Genomic DNA, 25,212 nt, shown 5'->3' with positions numbered 1-25,212 from the left:
AGTTCATGGGTACAGTGTTTTCCCAAAGGGGATGACAATGCATTTCTTGGCATTGAGCTTGAGGCCATGACTTTGACACCAAGCATTAGTCTCAGTGAGGCCCCTTTGTAGAATGTCCACATCATTAGGCGATTCTGTTTTGGCACTTAGTTTGCAGTCGTCTGTGAACTTTGTTAGCCAAAGACCTGCTGTATTAGCCGGGACTTCTGAGAAGTAGATGCCAAACAGGAGAGGACCCAGGACTGAGCCCTGTGGTACTCCACTTGTCATTGGTCTGAAGTTGGATTTGGAGTTGGCTACTTTCATTGTGTGGGTTATGTCAGTGAGCCAGTTGGCCACCCATCTTGTGACATAGGGATTTATGCCCAGTTTAGTGAGTTTATCTATAATTCCAGAGGTGTCAAAAGCCTTGGCAAGATCACAATAGGCTGTGTGTACCACCTTACTCTCGTCCACAGCTCTGGTGACTGCTTCAAAGAAGTCAGTCAGGTTTAGTAGACATGACTAACCTTTTACAAACCCAAACTGAGTGGTATCCAGAGTTTGGAGGTTACCTATGTCCTTGTTTATAAGCTCTAAGATGATACGTTCCATGGCCTTGCAGACCAGGTGCATCAGGCTAATGGGGTGGTAGTTCCCGGGGTCCGTAGTGGCACCCCCTTTGTGAGATGGGATAACTGTCACTGTGTGCCATTCAGTAGGCACAAAGCCTGCAGTGGGGCTATGACTGAACATGGTACTTAGGTGGGGTGCCAGTTTGTTCTGTAGTTCATGCAGAACACAGTCTGGGATGTTGTCAGGTCCCATGGATGCTGTGTTCTTGGCTTTGGAGAGTGCGGTCTTTACTTGTGCAGCCATGATTACAGGGGCATTGCATTCTTTCGGTATAGTGATGGTCCCTTTGGGGGGTAAGGGGGGTGTGAAGTTTGCACTGAACCTATCTGCCAGGATGTTGGCAATATCAGTTAGTTCTGTGTATCTAGTGCCATTGTGCTGTAGCTCAGAGCAAATCTGAGTGTCGCCATTGAAATTCTTGACATAGCTGTAGAATGCTTTGTGGTTGTCTTTAGAATTAGTGGTGATTTTATTTTCGTAACTAGCTTTGGAGGATTTTATGAGAGATCTCTTACTGAGGCTGATCAGGGAGTTCCTGCAATCAGGGGATTTTACTCTTTTTTGCAACTACTTCTTCCTTCTGTTGTAGTTTGTTTATGGCAGGGGACCACCAGATTGGCTTCACAATACTTATGTGCCAAGACTTCATTGTCTCATCTTGACATCCTGAAGCAGTTTGAATACTCACCTATTGGGCATGGGGAAATCTCCATATATAAGGTCATGCATTATTCATACTAATAATGAATGCTGTTACTTAAATGGTTAGTCCTGAAAAGGTTTTGAGATTGGAATCCTTTTGTGCTTGCTACGTTTCTGCAGTTCTGTATATGGCAGCTGAAGACGTGCCTGTCAAAGGAACCTCCTACTTCTTGAAATGATCACCTGCACTATATTTGATAAACAAAGTATGTTCTTTAAAACTGGGTATGTTCTTAACTTCAGTTCTTAATAATGAAGAATGGTTCAGTGTGCCAAACTGTGACCCTCTACCACTTTCCTGATGTCTCTTTGTACTGTTATCATCAAGTTACTGCCTGTGTATCTCAGTTATCAATATGAATTAAACATTCAGACATGAAAACTTGTATCTCAGAGCATGAACTGCTTTTATTTGCTGCATGTATAATGCTAAAGCTGACAATGGGTTTCAGGGCACTGATCCGTTTTTGAAATTTTTAGGTAAAATAATAAAAAATGAGAAATGTCCATGGAACCTTTTAATGAATAAAACTCTGGTGCCTTTGGTAACAAAAGCCTTTAATAGTGGTGATATGTATTATCTGTAAGTAAAGTACTTCATTCTTAAAATGTTAGTCGTGAGAGAGAAGGACTTTTCATTGTGTATATAATGTTTCATTTAGAAATAAATTCAACTTGGGTTAGAACAGATTTAGCCCTTTTTAATTTTTTTTTATTTCATCCCCCTGGTCCTCTTTTATATCAGCCCCAGCCCTAATGCCTCCCATCCAGTAAGGGTCTACTAGCCATCCTCCTAACCCTGGACTTACTTCAGTGTTGCTGGGACTGGATGTAGATCTTAAGGATATCCTGGGAGCTCAGCCATATGTGCTTCCTTCCATTTTATTTTATTTTATATTCTCTACCAACTTTCCCTTTCCTTTTACCTACACTCATTGGTCTCATCTGAGGGTAAGTCCCCTTCATGGACCAAGTCTCCTCTTAGGAAGTGTCATAGAGTGCTGCCCTCTCCATCAGAACAGACGCTGTCATCTCTTACTGCCACTCTGTCAGTCACCTGAGCCACTAGCTGATCCCAAGTCAGTTGTCCATATTCAGGGCTCTATCCCCATATACCATCAGAGCAGGACGACTGATTTTAGCTTTTGTATATAACACATGATTCTAAGTTCAAGTCTTTGTATAGCATGATTCCACCTCTCCATTTTAAGATGCATACAAAGAATGTGGCCCATGATATAGAGTGCTTGTATTTCTGCACTGTATAGTGGTTAATCTTGGAATGTAGCATGTAGCTTTGAAGACTGACATTGAGAGATTTTTGGGAGTAACCTGACTTTTGACCACCACATGTCTACTGTGGTGAGAAAATCATTCGACATTGCACAACTTATAAGGAAGGGCATGGTATCCAGGTCCAAGGGGGTCATTGTTCTACTCTTCTCAGTTCTCATCAGACCAATCATCGAGTACAAAGCAACCTTCTGCAGGTGCCTCACCAGGTACTTGAAACAGCTTAAGAGATGACAGAGGTTTCTCACAAAAAGAATACAGGAAGTAAAAATCAAGTTCTGTGTGGACTGTCTCAAAGCCCTATCCCTGTCCTTGGTCTCCTACAGACTGCTGCACAGTGCTCTATGCCTAGTCTACAAGGCATCCTCTAATCCTACACTGATGGATGTGTTGCACATCCAGAAAAAAATACCTTCAGGAATACACATTCTAGGCACCTAAACCTCATCTGTGACATAAGCAGGACATGTTGGAGAGTTAAAAAATTGCTCCTTTTCTGGAACAGGCTTCCCATCAACATGAATTAAAGCTCGTTTATAACCTTGTTTACACATAAGTTGGTCCAACAGTTGAGAAATCACAAATTTAATCATAGATTGGCACCTATGTTTCTAATGGACAGGAGTAGCCTGTGAATGCTTGATCGTTCAAGCCTATATTGTAACCATTAAACTTCTTGGGGTATTGACACATGGCACATATCAACAATATTTTGGTAAATTTGGGGTAAGCTTGGCTAGACTTAAAATGGCTCTTGGACTGACAGCCTGCTAACCATGTATGAACCTATGAGTGAATGTCATATTTTTCCATATGTAATTCTTTACATACAGTTGTAGATCAAGGTATGATATATCTGTGAATTTTGCACACAGCAATGAATCCTAGGTATGTTATTCAGAATACAGAAAAGGATTTGTTTTGTGGGATTAACATCTGATATTTATGTATCTATATTTGTTTACTGGGGTAGTGCCCTGATCTCAATGGACCATTTGCATGCACAGTCTGGGTTAATAGCATCACATAAGAAATTAAGAAAACTTCATACTGCTCAAGTCAGAAGTGACAAACTTCATGACACCCATGCAGATGGGAACTGAAAGTTCGACTGCTGAATCCTACACTAAGGCACTGTACGAGCACATCCACTCATGCATGGATCGTGTCATCCCCAACAGAACCAAGACGCTCTCCTCCAAAAAAATGAAGCCAATCTGGTGGTCCCTTGCCATAAACAAACTTTACAACAAAGGGAAGAAACTGTTGCAGAAAAGAGGAAAATCCCAGGATGCAAAAAACTCCCTTACCAGTCTCAGTAAGAAGCCGAGATCCCTCATAAAATCCTCCAAAGCTAGTTATGAAAATAAAATTGCCAAAGATTCCAAAGACAACCACAAGGCATTCTTTAACTATATATAGTAAAAAATAAACAACAACACGACTTGGAACGGTACAATAAAAGCAGGTAAATAAAAATAAAATAAATGTACTGAGCCTGCAAGGCTTAAAATAAAACCAGTTTTTAATACACAAGATAACAAAGTACAACAAAGTAAGCGCTTTCACGATTCTCACACCGCTTCATCAGACATTCTCAATACAGAAAGAAAGCAATTAAATAGGTTGCAAAGAAACAATCAAACCAATAAAAGACAAACCTCAGAGGGCGTGCCTTCAAGAAAGGTTTTAAAGTGAAAACACCATTAAGACCTGGAGGTCTCTCTGCATTAAGAAGCAGTATCCACTTCTGTTCTGCTGCTTCTGTACGATTGGGTAGGTCACCGCCCCTCATACCTGAATCTAAAACCTGAAGTACAAAAAAATTTTAAAACATGTGTTACCCCATTTTCTAAAGTATGTAGTGCCAAAGCATTGCTTTCTTTTTTATTCCTGATATCCCTTTGGTGCTCTAAAACCCTTTCTTTAAGGGATCTGTTAGTCTTACCTATGTAAAAAACATGGCACAACTGGCAGGAAGCAAAGTAAACAATGTTGGTTGTTAAAAATAACAAGTCCTTGAAGAAGCATCTTTGTTATAGATCTTTTTCTGTTAACAATAAGTTAGAGTCTACTAGGACTGGCACCTTTCCCTGTAGGAATTGCTCAGCTTGTAAATATATTAGTACCCTCCAAACATTCACACATCCCAATATAGGTTTTACCATTAATGTTAGTTTCTATGCTGATTGTAAAACAGCCAACATTGTTTACTTTGCCTCCTGCCAGTTGAGCCATGTTTTTTTACATAGGTAAGACTAACAGATCCCCCACTCTGGAATCATAGCTAAACTTGCTAAGCTGGGCATTAATCCCTACGTCACTCGATGGGTTGCCAACTGGCTTACTGACAGAACCCACAATGTAAAAGTAGCCGACTCAAAATCCAGCTCCAGACAAGTGACAAGTGGAGTACCTCATGGTTCAGTCCTGGGACTGCTCTTGTTTGGCATCTACTTCTCTGAAATACAGGCCAACACTAAGGGACTCTGGCTAACAAAGTTCGCAGATGACTGCAAACTGGGAGCCATTACTGAATCCCCAAATGATGTGGATATTCTACAAAAGGGCGTTACAGAAACAGATGCTTGGTGCCAGAGCCATGGGCTCAAGCTCAATGCCAAGAAAGGTATAGTTATCCCTTTTGGGAAAAAACATTTACCCGTGAATTACCACATAGGTGGCAGTACACTAAACACCGAAAATATGATAAGAGACTTAGGGACACATGTGGACAGTGGTCTCACCTTCGATAACCACTTTGCCACAACAGTCAGGAAATCCTTCTATGTTGCACACCTCATAACTACGGGCTTTTCATCCAGAAAAAAGGGGGTCATTGTCCCAGTGTACTCATCCCTCATTAGACCCATTATAGAATACAACACCCCGTTTGGTATGTAACTCTCAAGACATCTGCAACAACTGGAAAGGCCACAGAAATACCTCACTAAAAGAATCACAGGCCTAAAGCAGATGCCCTATGTTGACCATCTAAAAAAACTCCACCTATACTCTGTCGCATATCATCTACTCAGAGGCGATCTCCACTTAACATACAAGCCCATGTCAAACCCAGAGCTGTTGGACATGCTCCACTTAAAGAAATCCCAATCCCTCAGAGCCACAGGCACCAGGGATCTAAACCTTGTCATCACAATGAACAAAACGTGCTGGAGGGATGGGTTCCTGACCCAGAGACTCCCCAGAGTTTGGAATAGACTGCTCATACATGTCAAGCAGAGCGCCTCTTTGGCCCTCTTCAAAAGGAACCTTGATGATTGGATGGGAGACAGGAAATTCACCCCGGGGATTACATCAGTCACCCTGCTAGATAGTTCCAGGGAAGTAAATACTGTGGGAAGAAATAGCCAGGGAATTGTTATGGCTAGGCTTGTATAGGCCCTAGGGCCGATAGCCTCGTACCAACCTATGAACCTATGAAAATGTATTTACAGATATAAGGATATGCTGTAAAACATATACATAGTTACTGATGTAAAATATGCTACAATATTTAGTTAAAGAAGCAGTTTACAAAGCCATCTAAAACACATAAAATGAAACAACTAATTATAAAAATGGTGATAAAACAACAATGTCTAGATATACATTTATTAGAAAAACTCTCTGGGTTTCTATCTAAAAAGCCATAGATAGAGGTTTTAATACACAGAAGCCATGAGGAGTAATATCCAAGTCTTTATACTTCTACAACATTAAAACATTCACATAAACACTATTTTTCAAAGTAAAAGCTTTTTAAGTGTATTAATAGCTTAATACCTTCACCTCAACATTCATTCTCAGTTCCATATTAGACAAAAAAGCGGGAAACAGACTCAAATGTCTCTTGCTATGATCAGTGAAAATTTTCTGTTGCATCAGATTGACTTAAACCTGATGCCATTCCAACTGCAGCAGAATTTGCTGAAGATAAGAAATTATCCAGAGTTTTTTGCGTGTTGCCGTCTTGATTTCCCCTCAGCAATTGTGGAAAATCATCCACTGAATCCCAGTCAGTTGCCTTGTAGAATGACTAATGATAAATATGCTGATAAAATGACAATGGGCCTGATTCCAATAGACTTGTCAGTGCAAGTGACTTTCTCATTTCAACTTGCCCCAGTTCTAAAAGACTTGATCTCAGTGTAACTGACTTATTCTGGTGTAAGGTCCATCTATAAGGCAGGCTTACAGAGGAAACTAGACTTCAAAAGGCTTGCTGTCAGTGTAATACACCGGAATAAGTCACTTACAACGAGAGCTAGACTTTTGGAATGTTTTTGTGAAAGAAAAAAAAACTTCCTAGGTCTCCATCTAAAAAGGTTCATATTAAATGCATGCAAGTCATGAGAAGTAATATTCACCTCTTTATACTTTTGTAATGTTGGTAAATTTAAAAAAAAATATTTTCCTGCAGCAAAAGCTTCTCAGGTTTAACCACTAACATCGTTGTCTCACCATTCATTCTCAGCTCAATATTACACAAAAAAGCTGCAAATTGTTCTCTGTTAAATGAGAATGGCCCAAACTTGATATTATTCCAAGTGGATTAATCTTTACAACGTTGGGTTAACATCTGATGGACAGTTATATTGCTAAACATATTGAAGGTTGTTTAGACAGATGAGACTTGAAAGAAATCACTGGAGGTCTAATATTTATCTTTTTGCATGTGTAAATTAATTCTTGGAGCATGTTGTTGCACCCTTGTATTTAAAACTATTTTGTTGTAGGAGAACATTGGATAGATTTTATCCTGTACGTCTGTAATGAGTTATGCACAGAAACTATATTTAAACTGTTGGATTGTTTAGTTACTCTCAGACCAATGAATGAATGTTTGGAGAAAGTGTACCATTTGATCACTGAAAGCCTCCTGGTTGTGCATCTGGTCTACTCATCTTGGCCTGTTTTTGATTTGTTACATATTGACAGATATCCATTCCTCCTCCCCTTTTTTCCTCTCCCTCTCTTTTTTTTGTCGCATAAATTGTTTATCCTCTTTAAGTCATCAGTTTTTGCAGATTGACATTTCCATTGCTGCATTCAGCCACGAGACTGCACTATCTTTAAATAAGTGTTGTCTCCCTGTAAGCTAGACCTTTTACATTCGTTTTCCCTCTAACTTGACTTATCAGCTTTTGCTCTTGCCTCAACATGACTGATTTGCTTCACTAGAAGCTCATCTCCTCTTCAGATAACTTATCTTCTAAAAGTCAGTCAGACATTTAATACCCGAATGGATTTGGCTATAACTCCCATTCTGCTTTTTTATCACTTTGGCATTCAAAATGTTGTTTCTGAAGTGGTTTTGAGTATTTTAAAGCACTTCGTAATACACACATTAAACTCATACCTTTATATATTGGAACATAAATTCTTATACAATGTTAAAATAATAGTAAATATAATGCAAACTTCACATTAGATGTTTGATTTTATTGAAACAGCTAAAATTATAGGTAAAGTTTGCTTATTCAAGTAAGCTTTCATCCCCTTTTTAAACTCTCCATAATGCCACCTCTTCTGACCTGCAAGACAAGCAATTCTACATGCTTGTACTGTGACTACAAAAGCCAGCTCATTAGTAGTTTTAACAGTTACTCAGGTACCAGCATCTCATCTGATTACACAAGGAGATGAAACAGGGAATGCAACTGAATATAAATTTTGGCAAGTATAGAACTCTGATTGTCAAAAACTTTATACGTTAATTATTTTTGTCCCTTCATTGCCAAACACGGGTCCTAATGATTCATCTTTTTCTTCACTACCTTATTTGCTCCCTTGAAAGGCAAATGCTGAGATTTACACCACTAAGGCATCAAAATACAGGGATAGGCTTTTTCTGCAATGCCCACTGCACTGTTTCTTATTCTCTACCACATGAAATGCAGTCACTTGCATGAGAGAAGCGCACACACACACACACACACACACACACACACACACACTAGTATCCAAATGTAGACATTCAGCTGTGCCTCTAACCTCTATTGCCTTTCTGCTGAACCATCTAGCTGGCATCCATAGTTTAAAACCCACATCCCCACATTAGAGGACATATGGCTAAGAGTTACTCAGGTACTCTTGCTTAATTGCTAGTCATAAGGTACCTGAGCCCATATTCAACGCTGAGTCAATGGAAGAAACTCTCTCTTTCTGTAACTTAAGGCTAGCTTAGTTTATGTTAATCATTCTATTGTAAAACAATTACAACTTAATGCATAGAGCTACTGCACCTCTCTTCATTGTCATGTCACATGACAGTTGATAAGATATGCATCACTATGAATGTGACAGGGTCAGTAACAGATGCTTTCTGTTGATCAGCTAGTTCCAGGCACAGGGCATTCCAGTAATTTTGGTGGGAAGTCACAGATGAATCAATTACAGCTGTTAAGTATGAGAGGCTGCAATGTATGATTTGATTAACATCACAGCGCAGGAAAAAGAAAAACACATTTTTGAGCAATGAAGTCACCTGATCCTTCAAGATGAAAATTAATTCAAGAGCAATGAGCATATTTGTTACCATATTACAGCCTCCCAGTGTTTTCTCTGAAAAAGTAAAGTCTAGGGTGTGCTCCATATTGAAATTTTGGAACTCAAAACACCAAGTCTCGAAATGATGATGAAAAAAAGACCAAAAAAACAGGAGAACAGCGAATACTGAACAATGCTTTTCTCCTTTAAATTTGTACACTGTAGGATAGGAAGCCACCCCCTGTACTCACGAAAAGGGAAACAAGTCCCTCACACCCTCTGCTCTTGTATGTACCAACTCTCAGACTGCCATACTTCAGAGAAAAGGGGATATTCTGGGAAATATTAATCTCAGACTTAGTATATTTTTTAGTTTGGATTTTCGGTCATTCATTCTTCAGATTTCAGGACTTGGCACTGCAAATCCTGACATTTCATGGGCTGAAATTGGTAGAATGATTTTCCTCCAAATGATCATTTCCACTTTCAGTGCCTCCTCCTTCTTAGGATAATTAGATTTTTAGGAGCTAAAAGAAGTGTATTTATGGATTTGAAATAAGCAGTTATTAAGCCCTGTGGATAAAGACTTATTTATTTGGTGCTAAACGTGGGCAAATCTGAGCATTAGCTGGATAATTACTAGGACTGCATTCCCCTTAGGGGCAAAATGTAGCTAGTGAAGAACAAAAGTGACAAAATGAAACCCCATAGGGTGGGGTCCCTGTTCCAGATAGGGACCTTTTGAACCTAGCATCCAGAAAAGATCTAAACTATTGCAACAATATTAATTCATCCAACTTTGCAAAAGCTGACTAGACAACACATTACCCCTTTGTAATCAACACTGGCACATTACCAAGGGACCAGGGAGAATTAAGTAGATTTTTGATTACCTCTCTCCACCTCATAATAGAGCAATAACAATATGGAATAAACCTGCTTTGTTTGGTACCTTGTCCTGAAACCCGCTTGGTATTCAGCAAAGCTGGTATGACTGATTACATTCCAAAAGCAAAGTTAATACCTTTTTGATTACCTTTGAGAAATGGAAGACTTGAACTAAGTCATAGGGCACACTCCAAGGGACAAGAAAGGAAACATTTCCTCAAGTGACACTTTCTCTATCTTGATTATCACTGGTCCAAGTGGGTCTCAGCAGACTAATGGTTGGCATGTCAGATAAGGCTCCATGATAATTATACTGCATGTAGATGAATCAACATCAGCTGAAACTTCAAACAAAAGACAGAAACTAGATGAAGCTTCAACTAGTCACAAAAAATAAAATAATAAAAAATGCACTGCCATACCTCTACTGTTCAGGGACTTTGCTTCCATCATCCTATCACTTATTCAGACTTGCACAGTTATGAGTAACACTGGAAAACTGAAAAATCACAGCTGATGTAACCACACAGGCAGTGATACTCACTGGGAAACACTGATCTGTGAGTTGAAACTTTAGAATGTTTAGTGTGTTTGTTGCAGCTTCATGTAGCTCACAATCAGCCTTGGGTAGAGAAACCAAGAGTAATAGTAACTGTAGGAAAACTCTCAAGATGTCCTCGGTTTCTGACCAAATAAAATACTAAGATAAGTGGAGACAGTGAAACAGCCTGACCATTAAGTTTCCTGTTGGATAAGGATGCAGGATGGGTCTCCCTGAAGTCAGTAAAGATATCTTCAAAGAGCAGAGGATGAATATCATACCATTCTTGTGAAAAAATGTTCTTGATCAAGGTGAGCCTGGATCACCAAGCTTGGCCCCAGAGCTGTATAGCTAACGGTTCTCTGCAGTGACAATTTCCCTGGAGACAAGACAAGTTTTACCTTTTCACTGAGAACTTCTAAATCAATCATTCATAAACATTATTTTAGTTTAAACTCTGACATCAGGACAAACTTCTTCCAATTGTCTCTAGCCTCTGATGTTGATGTTTTTCTACCTTCAGGATGCTCTCAAACCAGCAAGGACTCTGAGTAAGGCATTAGATGATGAACACAGATACTACACGATTTGTAGACATCATAATTGTACTTTTATTGGCAGTATTTAGAATAGTTGGATTTGCAGATTCTTTGTAAGATTTGTTCAGTTTTGATAATAAGACAACAGCTTCTGTTTAAGGAGAGAAACTCTAAACTGTATCAGATGTTTTGTAGGGGAGATATCCCACAGGGCCATGTACTGGGGGGTGCAGGTTATGTACAGTTGCTTAATCACGGTTAACATACTTATTTATATACATTTCCTTGACATGGTCAAGCCTGCCTTGTTTATGGCTCATATTTACGTGAGACCTGAGGTGGTTCTTATATCAACTTAGGGAACTCTGGCCATACAAACATGGACACTCCTTTGCTCTTTATCAGCAGGTAACACGATGCTTTCAGCATCCCCTTGAAAGACAACCACAACTTGGTTTAACAAGTCATCAGAGGGATGACACTTCACAAGCACATGGACTGGAATATGAATCCATGTGCTAGGTGGAAAGACATAACCTGACCCTCTTTTTATGAATAAAAATAAATGAATAAAGAATATGAAACCTGCTGAAGAAGAACAGAACCAAATATTTTGCTGCCATATGACAAGGTTATTGTTGTAGGTGACCCAATTAAGGACAAAAAAAGTCACATTTAGGCTGGTTTCTTCCAGGAATTCAGCTGTAGTTAATCCTAGATCTTTAGAATTTTCTAAACAAGCTCAAGTCCACTGAAATCTAGCTCTGACTAACCAATTATTTCCTGGTTTGCACAGAAATATATACAGAAATGTAACTACTTGTACTGAAAAACTTCTCACTTCATTGGTATTACCCAATATGAGTTGTCTGCAATTAATCTGTTGTTTGTACACAGTGCTTAATTCCCGGGGTTCATTCTGAAGTGTAGAATGATTCTTCCATCCCCTTTCACATTTATAATAATAGAAATATAGTAGATCATGGCAGTTAGTGGTCCAGTTTCTTATACTCACAAAACCACTCAAGATAAGGTCCTGGAAGAATAAATGAACAACGAATAGCCAGTAATGTCCTTTATTTAAAATTCAATCTCTAGCACCTCGGCTACACCAAGCCTTCTAAGAGTAAACCACAATATAAAATCCAGTCCTATATATACGAAAAACTCTCCTCAATAATACAATTAATTAAGCAATTAAATGAGCTTAAATACAATTATACAATTATACTAAATATTTCCAGCAGCATTCAGTATTGAGCCCCCTAGGGGTCAAGGTGGAATATTTCAATATAAATAACGCTTCCTTATGCAACAATACAAAGAAATGTACCTCAGGTCATATAAATTTCAATCCATCCCACGTATTTGCTTATTGGTAGGAAGGTAGCTTAAAATATTAAACTCACATTTCTTCCAGGAGTAATGCCTGAGAAAGTGAGAGAGAGGTAAATTACCTCAGAACACAGAGGGTTCTGCCCCGTTTAAGTAAAATGAATAACTGTAAGAATTTAGCACAGAGTCTGACTGCTTCCATACCTTCACTATGTAATGCTTGACATTTGGAATGTAGCACAATTTATGGAGCAGCTCCATCTAACCCATAACTAATTCTTGACAATAATATTATAGTGTATGATATGGTATGTTTCTCTCTGTTGCATACAGGATACCTTATTCAGGGAATGTATGCCACTACCAGTAATAAATGTTTCTGAGTATCCCACTTGAAATATTTCATTCTAGGAGTACAACCTGAGGTATTGATAATGATAGAAATTAAAGAAGGTGGCTGATCCATTGAAACACAAGTTTGCAATAACAGTTTAAATTTTCCAGGCTTCACTTGAGCTGAAGCTGACTGAATTACTTAACACAAGTGGGGATGATGATAGAAGTGCAAACGTTAAGACTCTTAATGACCTATGAATGATAAGTCATTTCTTGTACAGCTATGTTCTGATGACTTGTACCAGTTCTGTTCAATGTATGATACAGTATGTAAGAGGGAGTGGCATTATAGTATTAAATATTTCCTTCTATTATACATGTAAGACATTCTTTACTCTACTATCTCAGACATAGACTTCTAAAATCAGGTGACACTAAAACCATGGCCCAGTTCTTCCAACAAATCCATACCCTCTGGACTGCAACCATTCCACAACAAGTGCAGCTTACAGTTATTGTACCATTACTACGGTATCCACTACATTACATCCCCAAACAATACCAGTATTACAAATAAAAAGGTCTAAAAATTGCATGCATTAACATCGGCATCATTAATAACAAATGAGCCTTGTTGGAAGTGTTTATTTCAACTGAAAACTCACTAATTCTTACACTCACTGAAACCTGGATTATAGACAATATCTGCTCTATCCCTTCATACAGTCTAACTATAATATCCTCTATAACCACAAGCCTGGTTTTAGATGAGAAGGGTGTGTCTTGCTTCTTATCAAAAATAATTCCTCATTAGACATTTTTAATTTCTCCAATTCTCAAAATAGATATAAGAGGGCTTCTAACTGTATAACAGCTAACCACACCATGGAAAAACATATGCACCTAACTGTTTCTGTAACATATATATTTTCCCACCCTCTTCAGTAAAAAAATCGTAAAAAAAAAATGCATAATAGTTGTAACATTAACATTGACACTGGTAATAAATATATTAAGCTCAATTTGAAACTTGGCATATGCTGGTGCAGACACAATCTCCTGCACTCACCTGAACAACAGATTGTTTTTTGAGCTTGCACACTGAGCCATTTTCTGGTCCTACCCACTCCATTCACCCTTGCTACTCTCTGGCTCACTCCAGTCCCCTAATCTACCCTCATTCCCACCCACCCCAACTTTCCCTGGATTTATTCCGAACTAGCCACTCTCTCAAGCCAACCCATCCAATCAAAACATCCTACCACTTCAAATTACAGTACCCAACCCACTTCCCTCTACAAATACTGACACAAACAATTCAACCTAAATCAACTTCACTAGACTGCCTAAATACAAAACTCCACCCACACCAAAAAAAAAAAAATTGCTCTCTTCCAACCTCCACCACAATATAGACACCTACTATATTTACATATAATCACTCCACTACTTCAAACACTAGCAGCACATAGCTCTTTTTATCACACCAGACTTGAAGACCCTATCCCATCCCACTCTACCTCATACATCTATCCACCAAAACTAACACCTACCAGCATTTCACATTTCATGCTCTATTCTTAACATCACATCCTTTCATCATACACACTACTACCTACTACCCCACCCAAACATCTCTAAAATTTCTCAGAAATACGATGAGTACATAGTCAAAATCTTAAAAACTCTAGTTAATATAGCATCCAAACTAACCCGTAGTGGGGATATACACCTAAACCCCTGCTCAAACCCTAATCTATAGTATTCAAGTTCACAAAAGACCAACCAATTCCAGCCAACAACTATCCCTCCTGTAAACAAAACTGATATCCCACTGTTAAATATTAATAACAACAAAATCCATGAGCTGCACACCAACCTCTCTCTATACTTTTCTGACATTGTACTCATCACCTAATATTTCCAATAATGAGATTCTCCCACCAGATTACAATATCATACAACAAGACAGGGTAGGAAAAAGAGGAGGAGGCATGGCACTACTCTTTAAAAGCCTCCTTTCCAATGTTGAAGTAATACTTACCAAACTTAACATTAACCATAAAAACATATAACTATAATAGGAACCTATATCCCACCAGGGGATAATATCCCTACATTAGAAATATATTTTATTGGACAACAAAAACATTGCCTTAAGAAACAATACTCATGGGTGACTTTAATGTAGACTGGTTAGACTGCAATTCACAAAATCCCAACAAATACATCAACCTCCATGGCTTCACCCAACTCATACAGACACTCACTAGGATCAATAAATCACCCAATAAACACTTCACTCTCAACTGGATCTTAGCAAACAGGCCAGCTCTCTCCTCTGACTCTGGCTGTATCCCAGACAGCCTCAGTGACCATTTCCTAACCTATCTACTTAGACAACGAACTAACCCAATAAAACAAATTAAATACCAACAAATAAGAAACAAAAACACATAAACCCCAACAACCTCACAAACATCCTTAAACATTGCAACTGGACACCGCTTAACCTACTTCCCCTAGAAGAAGTGGCAGATTATTTTAATACTACCTTCCTCATCATCCTAAACACGCAGGCTCCTATCAGGACTATATGAGTTAAATCTAACTATGCCCCATGGCTAACCAAAGAAACTAGGTCTCTACTAAAAGCAAGAGACAAGGCCTGGGAAAGCTGATATAAAACTAAATACCAAATCAAAATGCAAACCTACCGGGAACTTAGAAATAAAGCAAAGAAGCAAATTAACAAGAAGAGATAAATTATTACTCCAATATCCAAACTAAGTACTGTAATAACCCACAAAAATTCTGGTCAGCAATAAACAATATACTCCTACTAGGCCAAGTCAACATGCCCCCTCCACTACTACTAATAATAATATTGAGAACATTGCTACCTAATTGGGCGGCACAGTGGTGCAGCGGTTAATGCTGTCACCTCACAGCAAGAGGTTCTCCGGTTCGATTCTCGGCTGGGGTACCTTCTGTGTGGAGTTTGCATGTTCTCCCTGCATTCGCGTGGGTTTCCTCCGGGTACTCCGGTTTCTTCCCACATTCTAAAGACATGCTTCTGGAGCATTTCTCCCCGGGCCTCCACTGAAAACAGGATCTGTGGAACCTAGTCGGACTTTCCCAGTCAACAAATGTTAAATAAATAAATAAAAAAAAAAAAAAAATTCAATAAATACTTTACTGAGACTATCTTAGCACTGTCCAACAATCAAACCCCCTTTCCTAACACAACTACTTCTATGCCAGGCAAAAACAAGACCACCTTCTCCCTGCAACCTGTATCAACCAAAACAATTAAAAAACTGTTTAAGAAACTAAAGCCACCACACTAGGTGCAGACAACTTACCTGCTGATTTCCTAAAACTAATGCTGAGGGTATTGCCTATCAAGTATCCATTCTTATCAATAGATCCATAGCAGAACACCAAGTCCCTACCATCTGGAAAACTTCTCAAATTATCCCACTTCATAAAGGAGGCTTATTAACAAATCTGTCTAACTACTGTCCAATCACTATATTATCACCACTTTCTAAGATACTAGAGAGAATTGTTCACAAACATATCACAGATTACCTCCATATTAACAAACTGCTTACCAATACTCAGCACGGTTTTTGACCATATCACAGTATTACCACTGCACTAATGTTATTTGCTAATACTGTCAACTTTCACAGAAACTACAATAGATACGTATCCTCTATCTTTCTAGATCTATCAAAAGCCTTCAATATGATCTCACATAACAAACTTCTAAGTGTCCTCTCTGAGCTAAACCTAGATCAGTCTACCCATGATTGGTTTCAGGATTACCTAACTGGGCGCCAGCACTTAGTACATTGGCATCAAACACTACTACCCCTTCTTCCGGCAACACAAGAGTCCCACAAGGCTCCAGGTTAGGTCCCCTACTTTTCTCAATATTTACAAACAACCTACATACTTCAGCCACACAAGCCTCACTCATCCAATGTGCAGATGATTCAACAGTGATATGTGCTGCTCCTACCATACAAGACCAACCAACACTAACACAACAATCCTTCCTAGCAGTAGAGACCTGGCTAACAAACTCCCAACTAATTCTGACCCCCCCCCCCAAAGAAAAAAAAAACCTTCTGATTTTCCAATCCACTAAATCAATTATATCCACTGCCACATTTAACATTGTTTCATCAACTAACACCATTATCTCCCCCTTGCATCACACCAAACATTTAGGAGTTGAAATCGATTGCAACATGAGATTTGACATCCACATATCCCAAACAGTAAAAAAATACACAAAAAACTTGGAGCACTATATAGGAAGAAACCCTACACCACAAAAAACACTAAAGCTACAATTGCCCAATCTCAACTGATCTCAACTCTGCTATATGCATCTCCCATACTCACAAATCTAAGAAAATCTGACTTAGCAAAACTTGAATCCTGTTACACTAAAATTGCCAGATATGCTACAAACTCTCCCTTTAGATCCCACCAGTGTACAGCACTCAGACAACTGAACTGGTTGGAGCTCCCCCAACTCCTGATGTTTAACCAGTTAATTATGGCCCATAAAATCTTCTATCAATCTGAAAACACAAGCCCTGCAAACAATTAGTTCAGCCATATTCCAGTGCTAGAGCCCTTTGTTCCACCAACAAACTCCTTATAAAGATAAATACAGCCAAAAACCTAGCTGGGGAATCCATTTTCTCAAATTACATAGTCAAAATCTAGAATGCACTATCACCTGACATTACATCTACTCCAGCCTTGTCTCAATTTAAAGGAATGCTAAAAACGCATTTATCCAAAAAGCGGCTGTGCCCTTGCATAGCTCCGGACTAAACTGTCTCACTCAGAAGATACTAAAACCTCTAATTCACTGATACAGAAATTGCATAATGTTGTAGATAGCTTTCATTTCACTATTCTGTGCCTACTTGCAACTTACTTTCATCCTCTGATTCTTTATAGAAAGTGTTTAAGATGTCATGTTGTATAACCTCTGTTTCTCTATCATATGATTTTGTATTATAACTGAATTCTCTATTGAACATATATATTTCTTGACTGTATAAACTCTGTTAACTTATATTGTATCATGCTGTATTGTCTAGTCTAATTAAATGTGTTAAATTATTTGTACTATGTGAAGCTTTCCTCCTCGGGCCTCCGCTGAAAAAGGACATATGTCCAATTGGACTTTCCTGGTAATCAAATGTAAAATAAATAAAATAATAATGTTTTCCCAAAGGGCTTCCCTAAGTATACTATTTACATTAGGTGGCATCAATGTAAAAGCAATAGGTTCAGAATTTACATAACACAAAGAAATTCCATCACTAAGTAACTTTAAAGAAATAGTAAACAATCCTACCAGATCAAACTAGCTAAAAGGAAACCTTACAACTCTAGATCTGATTATTACACAATTGCTCCAGTATTTCTATTCTTACAAACTCACTAAGCAACCACTGTCTTATTCTCTCTTCAAAAAGACAAAGATCCCCCAGAAATTGCAATAGATTGATTATTCCCAAGCCACAAGCTTCCTATCCTTGATCATGTTTTGCAAAGCACTGACTGGTCCCCTTTATATCTCATGAACAACCAAACAAATGGACTGGCATGTTTTGCTAATCCTTTTATCTCTACACAAGACTCACTCTTTCTCTGTTCACAGAGGAGACTGACAAGTAAAAAATGTCACAGGATCCCTAGTGATATTAAAGCCCTCATGAAACAGAGGGGGAAAGGCATGGTCAACCTGGAAATTAAACCCAAATAAGTCTAACACCCGCCAAACCTGAACCACTCAAACACTATGTAAACAGAATCAAATTGAATTAACAGAAGCAATCATATAACCTAAATACTGTCCAATTGTAAAATATAACAATAAACCTGACTATTCTAATTATAGACCTATTGCTCTCCTCTCACCTTTGGCTAAAATTATGGAGAAATGTATCCATCATCAACTTTTACAATATCTCTCTCTTCACAGCATTATAGCAAACTGTCAGCATGGCTTTAGACCACATCATAGTACTACTACTGCCTTGCTTTCCTTTGTAGACACTATTAATCAGAACCGTAACAACAACTTACTCTCTTCTGCCATTTTCATTGACCTCTCTAAAGCATTTGATATGGTCAACCACACTTTATTAATTAAGACTCTTGAATCTCTCTCTTTTGATTCCCCAACCATTAAATGGTTTAATTCCTATCTCACAAATAGAAAACAGGCAGTTCTCTGGGATAACCGCATTTCTTCTTTTCTGCCTGTTTCTATCGGAGTTCCACAAGGCTCTATCCTTGGCCCACTTCTTTTTTCCCTCTTCATTAATGATCTTCAAACAATAATCCCTCAAGCAACATGCATTCAATATGCCGATGATTCTACGCTCATCTGCTCAGCATCTTCTACTCCAGAACTTATCTCTCTTACGCAAAAAGTCTTTAATACATTAGAAACATGGTTCTCCAGTCGACTCCTCTTACTAAATGCTAAAAAAACTAAACTTCTTCTCTTTACCCCCACTTCCAGGACTTCCCCCTTAAACTTCACTATCTCCTCCAACAGTGCCACTGTCATCTCACCTGACTCTACAACTAAACTGTTAGGTATTACCATCGATAATAATCTCTCTTTCGACCAACATATTAACAACTCCATAAAACTAGTCAACAGAAAAATAGGATCCTTGTATCGGATTAGACCATTTCTTACACCATCTACTAGAACTAGGATTGCTCACTCCCATCTTATTTCTACTCTTCTTTATGCTTCACCCATCTTCACCAACCTCAAGAAAACAACCTTAACAAATTGGCAACCTGCTATAATAACATTGCCCGCTTTGCTACTAGTAACCCCTACAGAACCCATCATTGTCTTAACCTGAAACAACTTGGCTGGCTAGAAATTCAAAACTATCTTGCTATCCATCAACTCATTCTGGCCCATAAAATATTGTACCATCCAAACAACACTCCTATACTCTCCCAACTCATAATCTCCTATAACAATCTAAACTGTCTCCGCTCTTCTAGTAAACTCTTGACTAGGTCTATAAAATCTAATAACACTGCTGGTGACTCCCTATTCACCAATTCTGTAGGTATAAAATGGAATATGTTACCCACAAACATAACAATGATTTCCTCTTTGCCTCTCTTCAAACAAAATATTAAACTACACTTCCAGAATCACTGGCTTTGTTCCTGTTGTAAACCTGATTAACTTTCTATTACTACTACTTACCTAAAACTATCTCTCTCACTTCTTGTTTCACTCTTTTCTCCACCTAGCTCTCTCTTCTCCCCTTTCATCTTCCCCTTGCTTCTTTACCTGTTAACCATCTTAACGTGCTCTCTTCTCATCTAACCCGTCCTATTCCTAACCTAATTCTTATTACTCTACTTTTATTTCCTCCTATTTTTGTATCTTTATCTGATAAGAATTTTTATCCTGTATAATGTTATTTTGAATTTCTCTGTGTGTGGTAGTAACTAATTCTTGTTGTACTAATTTATTTGAAGAGTTTTGAAGAGTTTTGCTGTTTTTGCTATTACTAACCTATGTACTAATTGTTTTCTTGCTATGTATGTTGATTTTTTACATATGTATTAATTTTTACTTCTGTGGAGCTTTTCTCCTCGGGCCTCTACTGAAAATGGAAATATCTCCAGCTAGACTAGCCCGGTCAACAAATGTAAAATAAACTAAAAATAAATAAAAATAAACCTCTCCTACCAGAAGAGTACAAAAACTTCATCGCTATCAGTATTAAAAAAATGACTAATTCATTTTAACCCTCCACTCGATCTCAACACAACCCTCCAGACTTCCATCAGCTAACACTATACTCATTAGCTGAATATGTCACAAGATACTCTTTAAGAGAGATCTCAGTACAAGAAACAGTCACACTCCTAAAAAAATCTGAAAAACAATTGTCCTCCAAAGTCACAAAGTTATATCACACTTTCCTTAAAAGAACAGCAGATAAAATTGCCAAACCCCTAACCTACACATATGATCACTTCCTTACAGCAGGAATAGTACCTCTGGCCTTAAAACACTCCATCATAATTCCCCTACCTAAAATACCCTCTCACAAAACTATCAAGAACTTTAAGTTCATCTCTACTTTCTGCCCACATGCAAAAATATTTGAAAATAATCCTGTACAGACAAATAATAAAACATATTAATAGTTATAGCTTGCTGTCAGGTGTCGTTTTAGAAATGCCTTAAGTACCACCATATTCTTATTCCAAATGACTCCAGTTTTTGTAACATTAATGATGGTCTGGTCACTCCTAGGATATTTGCAGATATGGCCAGGGCATTGAAAACTATTAACCACAATGTTTTTCTTATGAAAAAGAACTAAACACAAGAGTGTCACAAGGTTCATTTCTGGATTCCATTCTGTTTTCATTATTTTTTTAATGATCTTACAAAAGGACTCCTATTCCTTGATGTTATACTATATGCAGACGACATTATTTTCTTACAAGCCAATAAATGCCCCTCTGGTGTTCAGAAAAGCTACACAAGTGTTTTTCTAATATAAACAACTGGACTGATTTTGATCACCTTCTAATTAACCACAATAAGCTAATTTTATGCTTTCACACCCCTCTCAAAAATTCTGTCATCTTCCTGTTATTAACATCACATATAACAACACCACCACCATTACCCTTGTTTCTGAATACAAATACCTAGGACTTAACTTTGATCCTTCTTTAAATTTTTTTTTAAAACTATATAGACAAAATAACTAACACCGTACTATCTCAACTTAACCCCAGCATCTCATATTTACTATCTCCTTCTGACAACTTTTGCCTAGCCAAAAATGTTCTTGTCCCTAAATTGGAATACCTTTTCTAATTACCTTTTACTCAGGACAAAATTCCCAAAGACTTCAGATCACAGATTTTCCCTTCTTGCTGGCAACAGGGCTCACCATTGTAGCCTTGTCAACATTCAAAATGGTTTCTAGTCACTTGTTGTTGTGTCTTTCGGCTTTTCCCGGTTAGGGGTTGCTACAGCGGAACTCCGGTCCGCTAATTATTGGCAGTAGATTTTTACATGCCGAGTTGCCAGCCCTGACACACAACCTTCAAGAAGGTACGGCCATTCATGCATGTCTCCACACAGAAGACACTCTAGCTGTGAATCGAACAGGACAACGTCTTACTGTGAGGCGACAATGCTACCGCAGCACCACCACCGTCACTGAAAGGTCAATTTATTTCCTAGGTGCTCTTAATTACAAACTGGTAAACAGTGACTACTGCATACCTCTGAGACAAAAAATACCCATCCAAGACCATGTTTACTCCCTCAAAGAATTCAGAAGAAAGCTATCACATTAAATAGGCCTCCATATAAAACGGCTACTGGAGAATGTGCCTTATCCTTACTAGGCCTGACATTATGGAACAGACTCCCACCTGAATTAAGGGGCCTGGAATCTTTCACTGACATAAGAAAGACCTTTTCTGATCACATGCATAAGGAAACTAAATGTAAGTGCTTTAGGGACAATGGTTAACTTCACAACTTGCTATCAAACAGCATACTATCTCCATTAAGACAATCACCATTAAATGTTGAATACTAACAGCATGGTACCTCCAGCTTGACAGTCCTTTCCTGTTTGTTAACTTAAATGTTGTCATGCTTGTTTCCTGAAATGTTGAAAGTCAAAATGGAGTTTATGTATATGCTGTAAATATTGCAAAAAAAAAAAAAAAAACTTTCGTTCTACTGTTAACTGTATCTCTGCAACATTTCTCTGTACATAAGACTTTGTAACAAGCATAAAGATCTAAAACATGCACAGGCTCATTCTAAGACCCTTTAAACATATTTAATTTTGCAGTTGTCCTTACATATTGCATGCTTCTTGATTATTCATGTTGTTTGCTTTTGTTTCTATATTTTGGATCTTGTCTGAAAAGGGTCTTCAGACCAGCCTACATAGCCAGTTACCAAATAATATATAAATATATACATAAATGAATACAGCTTATTGATTTAAATAATTCCATTTTTTTACATGTATAAAGCTTAACTTGAAATGTTGTTCAGGTTTCTAAAGTGCTGTCCCTCCAGTGTGTAATCCCTTGCATAATGAATATAGTTCAAACTGTAGACTTTATTTGTCATGTGTAATGTCTTATTCTAGGATGTACCTTAGGGCACTGATTGGTTTATCTCTGCCATGTTTAATACTTACCCAGATACTTCAGCAGAGCACTGACTGGTGTAACTCTGCCATGTATAATACTTACCCAGGTATTTCAGCTGGGCACTGATTGGTGTAACTCTGCCATTTGTAATAATAACCCAAGTACTTCAACAGGGCACTGATTGGTGTAACTCTGCCATGTGTGATACTTACCCAGATGCCTCAGCTTATTGCACAGTTTCATATTATTAGCAACACAAATGGCCACATCTGAACTACCATATGCAATTTTGAAGATTTTTTAAAGAATATGATTTCAGATTATTAGAAAATGTTCTGGGAAACTGCCAATAGTAAGGCTATAGAGGGCAAATGATACGAGCCAAGATTAAGGAAACTAAGACTGTTTTCACTTGAAGAAAAGAGAAAGATTTGTGTAAAAAAGTGTTCTCAGATAAACATGTATGAATTTTACTTAACAAGAAAGATAGACAAAGAAATAAAGATAACGACTGGCAGATGGCAGGAACAAACCTTTCTTTCTCCAGTTATAAAGAAGTATTCCTTCAGAGAAAGGGTTATGAATTCATGGAAAACAGTTCCATATAGGTGGTAGAAATAGATTCCATTCAATCACTTAAATGTACTTGGGATAAAAGAAAAAAATGGGAGTGGATTACATGAGGAAGAGGAATGTAAGCTTGGGGCACTTTCTGCTGTGAAATTAAATGGTGTGGTTTCTAACAATTCACCTGTGACATATTATTGACCATTTTTGACCGTCTTAACTCACATATACTGCTACGTGCAAAACATTCCATTTCAGACATGCTTGTTTCTATTTACAGATGATGAGAAAATGTTGGTACAACCCGCATGCGGAGCAGCACTGGCGTCTGTATACAGTGGTGTCATTCAGCGACTTCAAAGGGAAGGACGACTCAGGCAGGATTTGGAATCCCTTGTTGTTATTGTCTGTGGAGGAAGCAACATGACATTAGCTCAACTTCTAGCTTACAAAAGACAATTTGGGTTGGACTGATCTCTTCTAGCAAAAGTAGTTCTCAATTCTGTTGAAAACCTGTGCCCTCATCTTGATAACCTTAATTTATTTTTTAACCTATTAATCATGTTTCTGGGTGTCTTTATTGGTCAATTTGCTTTTCTGTTAAGTGATTATTGGGAATGTAAGTCAATCTTGGTCCATGCAAATTTCTGAACAATTATTAGAATTATAGCCACATGTTTGGCCAGTACCTTTGTAAAAGCCTGTCTGGGAGGTGTGTTAGATGGTGAGTGAGGGCATTAGCAGATTTTAATGATCAGTGTCCTGTCAGTGTCCTGACTAGATAAAACAAAAAAAAAAAAAAAAGGAAAGCTGGAATTAAACACATTTCTACATTTTGTTGTAGTAGACATTTATTAATTTTACAGTCTTATTGGCTGCTTTGTTAATCTGCAAAGTAATTATGTGGCAATAAATGCTTTAAATTACTTTAATAAAAGCTGTGACTGCTGTAGGAGAAAATGTTTTCCTAATTTCAAAATACTATTGCTCATAAAAACACTATATTTAGTTTTGTTATAGAAAAGATTGTAATAAAGCATACCAGAAAATATTTCCAATGTTATTTGTTCGACAGTCTTGGCTAATGCACACACTACCCTTACTTTTAGCCTATCCACTTTGAGGTCACTTTCAGCTACACTCTCCTGGGACATTTCACTGCTGTTCTATACAATATACCTGTTAGCTTATACCTCCTGTTATTGTACTCTGACAACACCGCCAGTTTTTTATTTTCTACTTTTATATTCTCCCTCTTCCAAAATCCTTCTGCCTTTTTCTCCTTTGTTGCAGCAACCTTAGTTCTGAAATTTTACACCACAGTAACTCTACCTCTCACCACTTTCTCATTGCCACACTTGTTATTCCATACAAGAATGTATTGCACATGCTAGTTAAACCAGCATACACTACTATTTATTCGTGTATGTGTATGTTACTTTATGGCATAACTTTGGATGCACTGTGTATATTTGCATGTATTTCTCATAAAAGTTGCCCTAATCTCTAAGTATTGGCAATATTGGTTATGTATAAATGCCTTCTATGCCTATATCATACCCAAGGATCAGTGCGCTTACCCAGTCAACAAATGTATAACTTTTAACAAACTAACTAGCTAACTAACTAACTAAATTAATTCTGTTGTTATATATTATTTAGACATCTCAA

At 37.9% G+C, this 25,212-nt stretch overlaps 1 protein-coding gene across 3 annotated transcripts in view; it reads left to right on the top strand.

Annotated features, from left to right (window-relative positions):
* LOC122799302 (L-serine dehydratase/L-threonine deaminase-like) overlaps positions 1-24,592 on the top strand; it is a 420,485-nt gene extending 395,893 nt beyond the window's left edge. For all 3 annotated transcript variants that reach the window (XM_044068268.1, XM_044068266.1, XM_044068267.1), the window contains exon 8: positions 23,822-24,592. In XM_044068268.1, the coding sequence (XP_043924203.1) occupies positions 23,822-24,015 (194 nt within the window). In that variant the 3' untranslated portion in view covers positions 24,016-24,592. The remainder of the gene's footprint in view (positions 1-23,821) is intronic.
* Positions 24,593-25,212: the final 620 nt, after the last annotated feature.

Source organism: Protopterus annectens, chromosome 4.part0 (genome assembly GCF_019279795.1).
Source record: "Protopterus annectens isolate FY-2018-M chromosome 4.part0, PAN1.0, whole genome shotgun sequence".
Classification (NCBI taxonomy): Eukaryota; Metazoa; Chordata; order Ceratodontiformes; family Protopteridae; genus Protopterus; species Protopterus annectens.
The sequence above is the reverse complement of the archived record's forward strand: the minus strand, read 5'-3'. Positions and strand labels throughout refer to the sequence as shown.